At 39.1% G+C, this 12,273-nt stretch overlaps 1 protein-coding gene across 2 annotated transcripts; it reads right to left on the reverse strand.

Moving 5' to 3' along the window:
• Positions 1–8,156: 8,156 nt before the first annotated feature.
• LOC110925889 (protein NLP3) lies at positions 8,157–9,486 on the reverse strand. 2 transcript variants are annotated; one of them, XM_022169694.2, is made up of 3 exons: positions 9,254–9,486; positions 8,535–9,094; positions 8,157–8,449 (listed from the first exon to the last, which is right to left on the reverse strand). In XM_022169694.2, exons 1-3 carry the CDS (start codon positions 9,342–9,344, stop codon positions 8,213–8,215), a joined length of 888 nt encoding a protein of 295 aa, XP_022025386.2. In that variant the 5' UTR covers positions 9,345–9,486; the 3' UTR covers positions 8,157–8,212. The 2 variants fall into 2 exon arrangements, with proteins under 2 accessions (XP_022025386.2, XP_022025385.2); XM_022169693.2 differs by having other exon boundaries at positions 9,179–9,486.
• Between the last annotated feature and the right edge of the window lie 2,787 nt (positions 9,487–12,273).

Raw genomic sequence — 12,273 nt, forward strand, 5'->3', positions numbered from 1 at the left:
CCCAATGTTCTCGTCCTGGATTAGACATGAACCGACTAACCACTCCGACCGCATGTGCTATATCTGGTCTCGTGCATACCATTGCATACATAAGACTACCAACGGCTGATGCATAAGGAACCTTAGCCATCTTTTCCTTTTCTTCATCTGTCTTTGGTGATTGATCTTTGGAGAGCTTAAAGTGGTTTCCCAATGGTGTGCTTCTGATCTTTGCATCTTTCAAGCTGAATTTCTCAAGAACCTTTCCAATGTACTTTTCTTGAGATAGTTCCAGAGAACCATTTTTCCTATCTCTGATAATGCTCATCCCAAGTATTTGCTTCGCTGGACCCAAGTCTTTCATCTCGAATTCTTCAGATATCTGTTTCTTTAGTTTAGTAATCTCTTTCATGTCTGACCCAGCTATCAACATATCATCTACATAGAGCAGTAGAATGACATAAGATTTCTCAAACTTCTTGAGATAACAACAGTGATCCATCTCACATCTTTTAAACCCGTTTCTGCCCATGAAGTTATCAAACTTCAAGTACCATTGTCTGGGCGCTTGTTTCAGACCATATAAGCTTTTCTTCAACTTGCAAACCAAGTTTTCTTTGCCCTTTGCCTGAAAACCTTCTGGTTGTGCCATGTAAATGTCTTCATCTAGATCACCATGTAGGAATGCTGTCTTGACGTCTAGCTGCTCCAGGTGCAAGTTCTCTGCTGCTACAATGCTGAGAACGAGCCTGATGGTAGTCATCTTCACAACTGGAGAGAAGATCTCATCGTAGTCAACCCCCTTTTTCTGTTGAAAACCTTTGACAACTAAACGGGCTTTGTACCGCTTAAACCCATCGTGTTCTTCTTTGATCCTGAAAACCCATTTGTTTTGCAACGCTCTCTTATCTGGCGGAAGCTTAACCAAAACCCAAGTTTTGTTTTTATCAAGAGAGCTCATTTCATCCTTCATAGCATTCTCCCACTGGCGAGAATCTTTCACCTTGACTGCTTCAGAGTAACTGTCGGGTTCGCCATTTTCAGTCAAGAGAATGTAATTCACTGAAGGATCATATCTTTGTGGCTGTTTTGTAGCTCTGGTGGATCTCCTAACCCAATTATCATTCTGGTCAGGCTGCTGTGGGGGCGGTTCTTCCTCTGAATCTGAGCTCCCACTATCAGAGGTTTCCTCCTCATTATTACCACCAACTTCAAACTCTGTGTCGACATTTTCTGGTTCGGGAATCGGTTCAGGGACCGACCTAGCTTTCTGGTTTCCTGTTCCTGTCTCGAACTCTACCTGCTGCTTTTGAACCTTAGAGTTTGATCCCAATGAGTCTTTGTACAATTCAGCCTCATTAAAGGTAGCATGTTTGCTGCGAACTACCTTCTTGCTTTCCAAATCCCAGAGTCTATAACCCATCTTGTCAGACCCGTAGCCAATGAAGGTATACTTCTTGGCTTTTGCATCTAGCTTGTCTCTTTCTTGATCCAAATCATATGCACTACACCCAAATATCCTCAGGTGGTTATACTTCACAGCTTCACCTTTCCACTCTTCTTGTGGGACTTTGTATCCCAACGGAACTGATAGGCCTCGATTAATTAAGTAAGCAGCAGTATTAACTGCATCGGACCAGAACATCTTTGGCAATCCAGCATTTATTCTCATGCTTCTGGCTCGTTCATTCAAGGTTCTGTTCATCCTTTCTGCAACCCCGTTTTGCTGAGGTGTGCCCGGGACAGTATTAATCATTCGAATGCCATGTTCAGCACAGTAATCAACAAACTCCTGGCTGACATACTCTCCTCCGTTATCGGATTTCAAAGCTTTCACCTTCAAGTTAGTTTCATTTTCAACAGCAATTTTCCATTTCTTAAAAGTATTAAAAACATCAGACTTATGTTTTAGAAATTTAACCCATACCTTGCGTGTTGAGTCGTCGATGAAGGTGACATAATAGTGAGCTCCTCCCACTGAAGCTACTGGAGTGGGCCCGTATACATCTGTGTGAACGAGCTCTAATTTCTGAGCTTTCGGTGCTTTACCCGTCTTGGCAAATGATACTTTCTTCTTCTTGCCAAATACGCATGGTTCACAAAATTCAGACTCGACCTTTTTAAGTTCTGGAAGCTTTCCTCTGGCGACAAGCATTTTCATCCTTTTTTCACCCATGTGGCCGAGTCGTTGATGCCAAACACTGGACGGACTCGACCCTTTAGCCACTGTATTTGCATTCCCTGCAGGCACTTCAACCATATACAGAGTACCCTGTTTCTTTCCCTTAGCAATTACCATATTACCCTTGACAACCCTCCATTGTCCACCCCCAAAGTGAACGTCGTACCCCTGGTCGTCTAATTGCCCAATGGAAATCAACATTCTTTTTAATTCTGGAATTACCCTGACATTTTTCAATGTCCAGATAGTACCCAAAGATGTTTTCAAATCAATATCCCCAATCCCAGTAATGTCAAGCATTTTATCGTTAGCAAGCCTTACCTGACCAAAGTTGCCCAGTCTGAGATTCTTCATCTTTCTCGAACTTGAGATAGCATGAAACGATGCTCCTGAGTCCATAATCCAAGACTCTACTGTATCTTCAACACAACAAATTAAAGCATCATCTGAATCAGAGGCAGTGGCAGAATGTATCTCTTTCTGGTCTATGGATGATTTAGTGCATTGACTTCTAAAATGCCCGTTTTCATTATAGTTCCAGCACTTTATATCTTGCCTCTCCTTCCTGGGTTTAGAATTCCCTCTCTTGCCTCTGGATTTAGATCTGCCACGATTACTGCCCCGTTCTTTCTTTCTACCTCTTCCCTCAGTGCTAAGCAAAGAACTGGATGATTCACCTGTACTCTTCCTTCTAATATCCTCGCCTAGGATAAAATCACGGATGCCCTCGAATGTGAGTTTGGTAGTTCCAGATGAACTACTAATGGCAGTGACAGATCCTGACCAACTCTCCGGTAAAGAGGATAAAAGTAGTAAAGCTTGTACTTCATCATCAAATTTAATGTCAACAGATGTTAAACGGGAAATAATGGTATTAAACTCATTAACATGGGCAGTAACAGACGCACCTTCCCGCATACGGGTGTTAACCAACTGTCTAATCAGAAATACCTTGTTAGACGCGGAAGGTTTCTCGTACATGTTAGACAAGGCTGTCATCAGTCCTTTTGCTGTGGTTTCTTTCACAATGTTGAAGGCAACGCTCTTAGCTAGAGTGAACCTGATAACAGCAAGGGCTTTCCTATCCATGTCCTTCCACTCGTCATCTTTTACCTTCTCAGGCTTGTCACCAGTCAGAACCTGCAACAGATCCTTCTGACACAGCAAGTCCTCGACTTGCATCTTCCACCAGGCGAAGTCTTGCCCATCAAACTTCTCAATACGAGTCTTAGCATCTTCAGACATCATCTTGAGACACGAAGCTTGAACAAACTGTTTAAAGAACCTGATTGGCTGCAATCGGCCGGAACAGGGAAGGCGGCAGCGGCGACGATGGCTTAGGGAAAAAAAAGAAACTAGTTCCGGGGCGTGAGGTTTCCAATCAGTGTGCAAAAAAAAAAAACAACTAGAACCAAACCGGCTCTGATACCAGTTGTTAGGGTTATTTCCACACACACGATTAAACACAAACAAGAACAAGAGATTTACGTGGTTCGGTCAATGTGACCTACGTCCACGGGCTGCAACTAGGGTTAGGATTTTATTTCTGGGGTGATGAGAATTACAAAGGACCTATCAACTATTTATAATACCCAAATTAGGGTTTACAACTTGTTGACCAAGAAAACCGGTAAAATAGGAAACTGTATAAGGCTTTAATAAATTTAGTGTATCTGCTCCCATAATAGTAGCGTATCTGCTCCATAATAGCGTATCCCACATATTAGAGCATCTGTCCACATATTAGAGCATCTGTTATCTGTTAGAGCATCTAATTAGAGCATCTAGTACTAGAGCATCTATTAGAGCATCTGATTAGCGCATCAAACAATAGAGCATCTGCAGATGCTCTATCCTCCTGCATTCCTCCTGCATTGCTGTTTTCTAAGCCTACATTCTCTAACAATACGCTCTATGGACCCAACTCTCATTTTCTTGAGTCCTGACATCTTCATATGAAGATCAATAATCAAGTCCATCCGAAACGGTTCTCGGGCCGGTATCGTTTGTTTATTTGTTTTAGTTAGTAATGGGTCAAACTGTTTATTGTTTATATTATGTATTTGGGCCGGAGGCCAAGTCTAGTGGGTCGAACAATATATCAAGTCCAGTTAGGTTATGTAATGTTAGAGAACAAGCGGGCTTGGGCCGATGTTGATGAACCGGTACGTCAAGTAATAACCGCACGAGCGGTTATGATGGAAACATCATATCTCTTCATGAAACGGTGTGACGTTTGAAGACGTACCTGTTCACTGCATATAAAGCCGGCCGCAACCCTTGTTCATAATCGGTTAAGTCAGTACATTCGTCTCTGTATTGCAAGTTATTATATTCAAGTTCAAGTTCGATTCAAGTTTGTTCGGTTAGTTTAGTTTATCATTCAGAAATTTGAGTTTGTTCGTTTTCATGATGATGTATTGTAATTACTGTGGATTGTTTGAAAACGATTGTGTGTGCGGTCACAACACCGTCCGTTCCGAATGGTCCTGGGTTTCCGATGACGATGATACCAACATTGGTATCAGAGCCAAAGGTTTAACAGGAACCGGAAGGAGTTGTGATCATGATGGGAACCGGGTATGTGGAGACAAGGGAAAATCGGTGGAAACCGATTACGGTGAAGATGTTGTTCGTAGTGGAAAGTGCGGCCGGGCGGCGGAAGAGGATGAGTACGCGCAGGGGAAGCCAACCATACGAACCGGGAAGTCACCGGTGAAGAAGTTTCCAAAGAAAATGGTTCCAAAGGGGTTCGTGAAGAAGTCCGGTAAGAAAGCAAATGCATCGGTGGGTAGGCCAAGGAAACCGGGAATCCGTTGCTTCAAGTGCAAGCAATTTGGTCATATCGCCTCGATTTGCCCAAGTAAGTATATCAATTTATCGCCGTTACCAATTGAAAGTGATTATGTGGTTAAGGATACTTGTGGCGGTAAATGGGATTCGATATGGGTTGTTGATCCTACGTTCAAAACACATATGACGGGAAACCGGAATGTGTTTAAGTGTTTCAAGAGGCACCTTGGGGTAGTGACAAACGAAAGTAGGAAGGATTTTTCGTTTGTGCATGGTATTGGAGAAGTTAGAGTGCCGGTGGACGGCAAAGACAAGACGATCCCGTGTGTAAGTTATGCTCCTAGTCTAGACAAGAACGTGTTAAGTCTAGAACAACTTTTGTTTCAAGGGATAGAAACGGTTACAACGAGGGATACGTGTGTGTTAAAGAAGATGTTTGGATGTCGCTCGAAAGGGTTCGACATTTATGAAGATAAGTCGGAAGTTGACTTGGAACAAGATTATCTCAACGCATTTTATGATAATCTTGGCATTGACAACGGTTACAAGAAAGAAAAGAAAGAATTCCAAGAATGTTTGGGTGATTACTACGAAAGGGAATTCGAAAAAGAAAGAAACAAGAAGAGGGTGTACGGTGAAAATTCGAGGGCAAGAAAGAAGGAAGTTGTGTATTCCAAGAAAGCAAAGAAGGCGCTTTTAATTTACATTGAAGGCGAAAAAGATAACCCGCGTCAATCAAAAGAAGCGCTTCGGGAACGAGCGTTAATTCTCTCACAACTCGAGGAAGACGTCATCGAAAGGAACATGATTATGGAAAGTTGTGTAGAACCGGGAGATCTTATTACGTTGCACGAGGAAATAAAGAAACACCAAAGGTTTTTCGAAGCACCATTCGAAGAAGTCTTGATTTGGTTTATTACGGATTTTCTCGGAATTGTTTGTGAGAAAGCAATGCCACCCGTATTGATTGATGGCCGAGACCTTAGTCTCATATTGTTACATCGCATTGTAAAACACAACGGATGGTTCAAGGAAGTGATGGAGAAGAATATGTGGGATGTGATCGCGGCCAAGTATGGTTACGAACCGGATGATGCATACGAGATAAAAGTCGCCTACATCTACTACTTGGAACTAGTCGAGTGGTACTTCGACTACATGAAGAAAGAGCGTGGGAAAAAGGAAGATGTCATGGCTGGAAATTCAAGCAACAACTGCGGTTGGCTCGAAGAATCAAGCGACGACGAAGTGGTGGTCAAGATAGAAGTCACCAACAATCGCAAGGAGTGATCACGGCCGGAGACTCGGATGTTCTTGCTTAGGGCGGTGAATGAAGATCAATAATCAAGTCCATCCGAAACGGTTCTCGGGCCGGTATCGTTTGTTTATTTGTTTTAGTTAGTAATGGGTCAAACTGTTTATTGTTTATATTATGTATTTGGGCCGGAGGCCAAGTCTAGTGGGTCGAACAATATATCAAGTCCAGTTAGGTTATGTAATGTTAGAGAACAAGCGGGCTTGGGCCGATGTTGATGAACCGGTACGTCAAGTAATAACCGCACGAGCGGTTATGATGGAAACATCATATCTCTTCATGAAACGATGTGACGTTTGAAGACGTACCTGTTCACTGCATATAAAGCCGGCCGCAACCCTTGTTCATAATCGGTTAAGTCAGTACATTCGTCTCTGTATTGCAAGTTATTATATTCAAGTTCAAGTTCGATTCAAGTTTGTTCGGTTAGTTTAGTTTATCATTCAGAAATTTCAGTTTGTTCGTTTTCATGATGATGTATTGTAATTACTATGGATTGTTTGAAAACGATTGTGTGTGCGGTCACAACACCGTCCGTTCCGAATGGTCCTGGGTTTCCGATGACGATGATACCAACAATGCCTGAGTTTGACCGAGTCCTTTTGATTCCGCTGAGTCATGCCCGAGCTAACGAGTACTGCCTATTTCTTCCGATTTCGCTGAGCCATGCCCGAGTTTGACCGACTCCGATTCGTGGTTACCTAGTTGGTGGAAATCGCTATGGAGGACCCCCGATTCCCGATTCCAAGTTGGTTGAGTTTTACAGCACCGACTAGCAGATATGATTACGAAAGTCATGACAATGGAAGAGTTGGAGCTCGGTGGAGCTTCAACAGGCCTTGAGGAATACTGAAAAGGCAGCTACAACTAGTGAAGGGCGAGATTACAGAAATTCCAGACCGTATGGAGTGCGGTCCGAAGTTTATCGAAGCCTCCAAGCAGGAGATTATTGGGCGTATTGCGTGGAGGCTTCGGCCTAGGGTAGCCGACCCTAGTACATCATATGGGTAAATTGACAGGTTGCCTAATTTACATTTGCTTGCTAAGACAGTAACCCTAATCTATTATAATAGACATATGTCTAGGCATTATAATATCTCATCACCTCTGAAGGTAATTAAAGTAAAGCTAGTTGCAGCCCGTGGACGTATGTAACTAGACTAAACCACGTTAAATCATGTTTTTTTTGTTTGGTCTCATGTGTGTTTTTGTGTCTGTTACGGTGACGTGAACAATGCCATGAACAGTAGCTATCGTCACGGTATCGTTGGTCAAGTTGACTAGTCAACAGAAAGTGAAGTTCAATCAACAACAGAGGTCGCTGCGTTTTTTATCAGTTTCCTGATTTGTTCACCGCTGTTGATATCTAACAAATTGTTGTATTAGTTTCATAGAAAAAGAGTTGCTCAAGAATGTTTCAAGATGTAAATTGTTTCCAAAAGATGCACTCGTAGAGGAAATTTTGTAGAATGTAAATTTGTTGTTTCTAATAACATTTGTACGGGTCGAAACGGTTCGCGTCGAAACGGTTCAGTTCGAAACGGTTCAGTTCGAAATGGTACGGGTCGAAACGGTTCGCGTCGAAACGGCTCGGGTCGAAACGGTACGGGTCGAAACGGTTTGCGTCGAAACGGTTCGGGTTCGAAACAGTTCGCGCCGAAACGGATTTTTTGTATTTTTTTTAGAATTTTTTAGAATTTTTATGATTTTTTAGAATTTTTATTATTTTTTAGAATTTTTTGGAATTTTTTTGATTTTTTGGAATTGGATCAAAATGGCAATTGAAAACATTTAAAATGAAAATCCCCAAAATACCCCTGGTTAAAGATAGAGTTTTTGGATGGAGTTAGTGTATGTGATCAAAATGGCAACAAAAGGGAAAAGTTAGGGATTCAGAGGCAAAAAAAAACTATTTGGACTAAAATGGCAAATTTGAACAAAACTCAGGGACTAAAATGACAATTTACTCTTAAATTATCTATTAACTTAATTTCGTCGCGTTGATGACACGCTGGTGAATATGTAAATCTATTTATAGTCATCCGAAAACAACGATTGAAACATGATGACGTGAGTTTTTTTTTTTTTTTTTTTTTTTGGGATCTGTCACTGTTGCAAAAGACCTGACTCACATTTAGAATAGAACAATCGAATGCTTGCTGTGTTCTCAGTCCTACCGTCTGCAAAATTACAATTTACAAATGAGGAAATCGTACGAAAGAATGAGGTATGTTTATTATCAAAACCGGGAGGAAAGATGGAAACCTGAAGTGCGTTACAAAGTTGTTGAACCTCATAAGCATAACTCGTATATTTTGACGACGTCAAAAGCTCAAGCACACCAACGCATAAATGCATACTCATATCAAAAACTGGTAAAGCCAAATATCCATGAAGATTGCAACGAATCACACACTCTTGTTGCGGTAAGTGTTTTGGCAAGTAATTAGTTACATCTGGTGTCCACTCTGGCAATCCTCGTCTATATACTCGAGCCACAGGACTATGTTCCTCTTCTACATGATCGTTATCCGTAACAAAATAGTTGTGATCAGTCTCCCGCCTATATGTAAGAAGCCTTTCATCCATTACCCCAAGACCAAATGGTTGATCTATGGTTGTAAGGAATTGGTGCTTCCCCACCACTTGAGGCGACCAAAACTGAACGAGAACATGTTGCTCCCGGAAAGTTAAGAGCCTTAGTGCGGATACTATCTTGATCTGTGTGTTCTCATGACTCAAGTCAATTCTATCAACTCCCAGCTCTAATTCCTGTATTTTCTGATGGTTTATATCGATTTTGTTCTTCGCTCCCAGCTCCAAATCTGTAGTTTAGAGGAACTACATCTTATAAACATGAACAAACAAACTAACCATATAAACCAAAAGAAAATAAAGAAACAAGAAACCATAAAGAAGAAGAATAAAAACTTGTGACGAGTTTGTTGTCAGAGCTAGAAATGAAACCAGCAAGAAAGACATACAGCTGATTGTTGGATCTCCGTTTGCATAAACTCGAAGTGGGGTCAAGTATCTCGACTCAGCGGAAACCGACGCGATCTCCTGTGTCGGCATATCTGTTATGCATCCAAACCACACCAAAACGAACCTTATGATAAATTCGAGTCACCGGCTGAATGAGAGTTCAAATTGATAACTTCAAACTACATTCACAACCAGCGTTTTTTAATCATTAACGTGTCCCCATCTACTGATCGATGTAACATGTCATTGTCTGCAATTGCTATAATGTACAACTAGTAAATAATAATTAATTCACCGGTTCATCGCTTGGAATCTTATGGAAGCATACCAACTCTCTTTACGGTGTTCCTTTAAAAAAAATACTACGTTAGAATCCCGTGTAATACACGGGTTGAATAAATGTAATTTTATATACCAAATAATAAAACAATGTATCTTTAAAAATCTCGTTTATTACATGGGTTGAATAAGTGTAATTTTATATATTAAATAATGAAAAAAGTTATATTTTTAAGGATCGTATGAGTTAAGTAAATTTAATTTTATATATTAAATAACGAAAAAAGTTACATTTTTAAGAACCTCATGTATTGTATGGGTTGAGCACATAATGACATTTAACTCTTTACATTATATTAAATTACATTTAGTGTACGTCTTTGTTAACTTCAAGATAAATAATTTTGAAATCTAATAAATATTTCAAAAGACTATATTGTAAAAAGTTATATTTTGTTATATCTTTATAAACCTTGTGTGTTATAAAACCTTTGTACTAAACTGACAAAATGGTCCAAATCACAAGAACTAAAATGACATTTAACTTTTTACATTAAACTAATAAATATTTCAAAAGACCATATTGTAAAAAATTATATCTTGTTATATCTTTATAAACCTTGTGTGTTATAAAACTTTTGGACTAAACTGACAAAATGGCCCAAATCACAAGGACTAAAATGATATTTAACTTTTTACATTATATTAATTTATATTTAGTGTACGTTTTTTGTTAATTTCAAGGTAAATAATTTTGAAATCTAATAAATATTTTAAAAGACTATATTATCTCCTATTCGAATTGTTTAAGTTTATATTAAATTTTATTTTATAATCATCTTTTAATTAATATTAAATATAATTAAGTAGGAGATAGAGATAAGAAAACTAAAAAATAGATGGCTCCAATAAATGACATGTATCCCTCCATTGGTTTCTTTTATTATATGGTATAGATTAGTTTAATCGTGTTTCCTGACTTTTCTTGATTTTGACAATTAAATTACATCGTGGTCCACGTCAACTTGTCGTGTTTATTGGACTTTTTTGAGTAAACTTCCGTTATACTCCCTATGGTTTGGTCACTTTAACGGTTTTGCCCCAAACCTTTAAAAATAGTCATTTTCCTCCAATAGTTTGCTATGGTTTTTTCATTTTGCTCCATGCGGGGAGCAAAATGGAAAGACTGACAATTTGGATGGAGTTAGAGGCGGAGAGCAAAATGGAAAAACCATAGCAAACTATTGGAGGAAAATGACTATTTTTAAAGCTTTGGGGCAAAACCGTTAAAGTGACCAAACCACAGGAAGCAAAACAGATGTTTACTCGACTTTTTTGTTTCTTTTCAGATCTAGATCTGAGTAATTGAGTTTTTCGGTTTTAGTGGAACGGGCTACAAGCATAGGTTATACTGACCCCCTCCAATCTTGGAGTTACATACATATCAAACAACAAAACTTAACTTCAAAGATAAGTTTGGTGGATAAAAAAGCTCATTTGTTATATAAACTCATATCTCACACAACTGACGTGAAACAAGTCAAATACCTTGTTGCAATGATTCATCTTTTTAGGAATTTTATATATCTCATTGCTCATACAATACAACTTAAAAACATGTAAAGGGAAAATATGATGTAAAACGTGAAGTCAATTAGTCAAAAGCTACTTTTTCCCCTTTCCAAAATAGTACTTTGTATGAATAACATCGGTTAAAGAGATTATTTATGTGATTTTCGAGAATTTTAAACCTATTATAACAGAAGTTAGACAAACATACAAATGGGGCCGTGCTCCAGGGTATCTAGGTGATTTTTTAGGGAAGTTCGTCGGTTAGAGTCTTGATTGTAATATAATATAATGCGTGAGTCAATGGTTTTATCATAGAAGGTCTTCGGGTGATGAGTTTCCTATGTAATTAGTGAGGGGTTGGGTCACTGAAGTCATCTACGATTACAGGCGTGGGTAGCCTTCTACCTATGGGAGTGCTCGGAGATGGCCGGGCTTTGCTGGGCTTTCCATAATAAAAAAGTTAGAAAAACATATTCAAAAAATATTTTTTTGGAAGGCACTTAAGATTTATGTTTTTTTCTTTTAATAAAATTAGTGTAGTTGCCTAACTTTATTAAGTTCCCTTTATTTTCTGTATAAAATTAATATTAAACTATTTCTAGAAACTGGGCCAAGGAATTCCTGAACAAGTTCACATTGAAAGGATCATCCTTTGTAAATCTTTACACGAAACTGTATATAGTTCAGTGGTCCACACCGACAGAATACACTATGAACTTTAATAATGAACTCTCTATATATATTAACCTGCCCAAGTTTCATGAACCCTTTCACAAGAATAAAAAGGTTCACCTTTTTAAACTCGTACCTTATGATTTATGTATGTGTTCGTCAACAATCATGCCAAACTATTAATTAGTTAGATTAATTATGATCCACATATTCTCTAAGTTTTGTTTCCATAGAATATTATTAATTATATATGAAACCTTAAGCAAATCTATATCATTATGTTCTATCCGTATGAGAGATACCGAGCCATTGAGGATCACATGTCTCTCTTTAAATATCAGTAGGGCATTTTGCATACAGTGAATCGTACCTTAGTAGGATAAAACCATGTTGGGTGACCCATAAACAAAGTCATGAGCTCTTCTTGAGTGAATTGAAATGAAGAATATATTGGTTTATACAAGCGGCCGGAATAGTTGTGTACTTAAAATTCTTT

The sequence above is a fragment of the Helianthus annuus genome, chromosome 17, assembly GCF_002127325.2.
Source record: "Helianthus annuus cultivar XRQ/B chromosome 17, HanXRQr2.0-SUNRISE, whole genome shotgun sequence".
Lineage (NCBI taxonomy): Eukaryota > Viridiplantae > Streptophyta > Magnoliopsida > Asterales > Asteraceae > Helianthus > Helianthus annuus.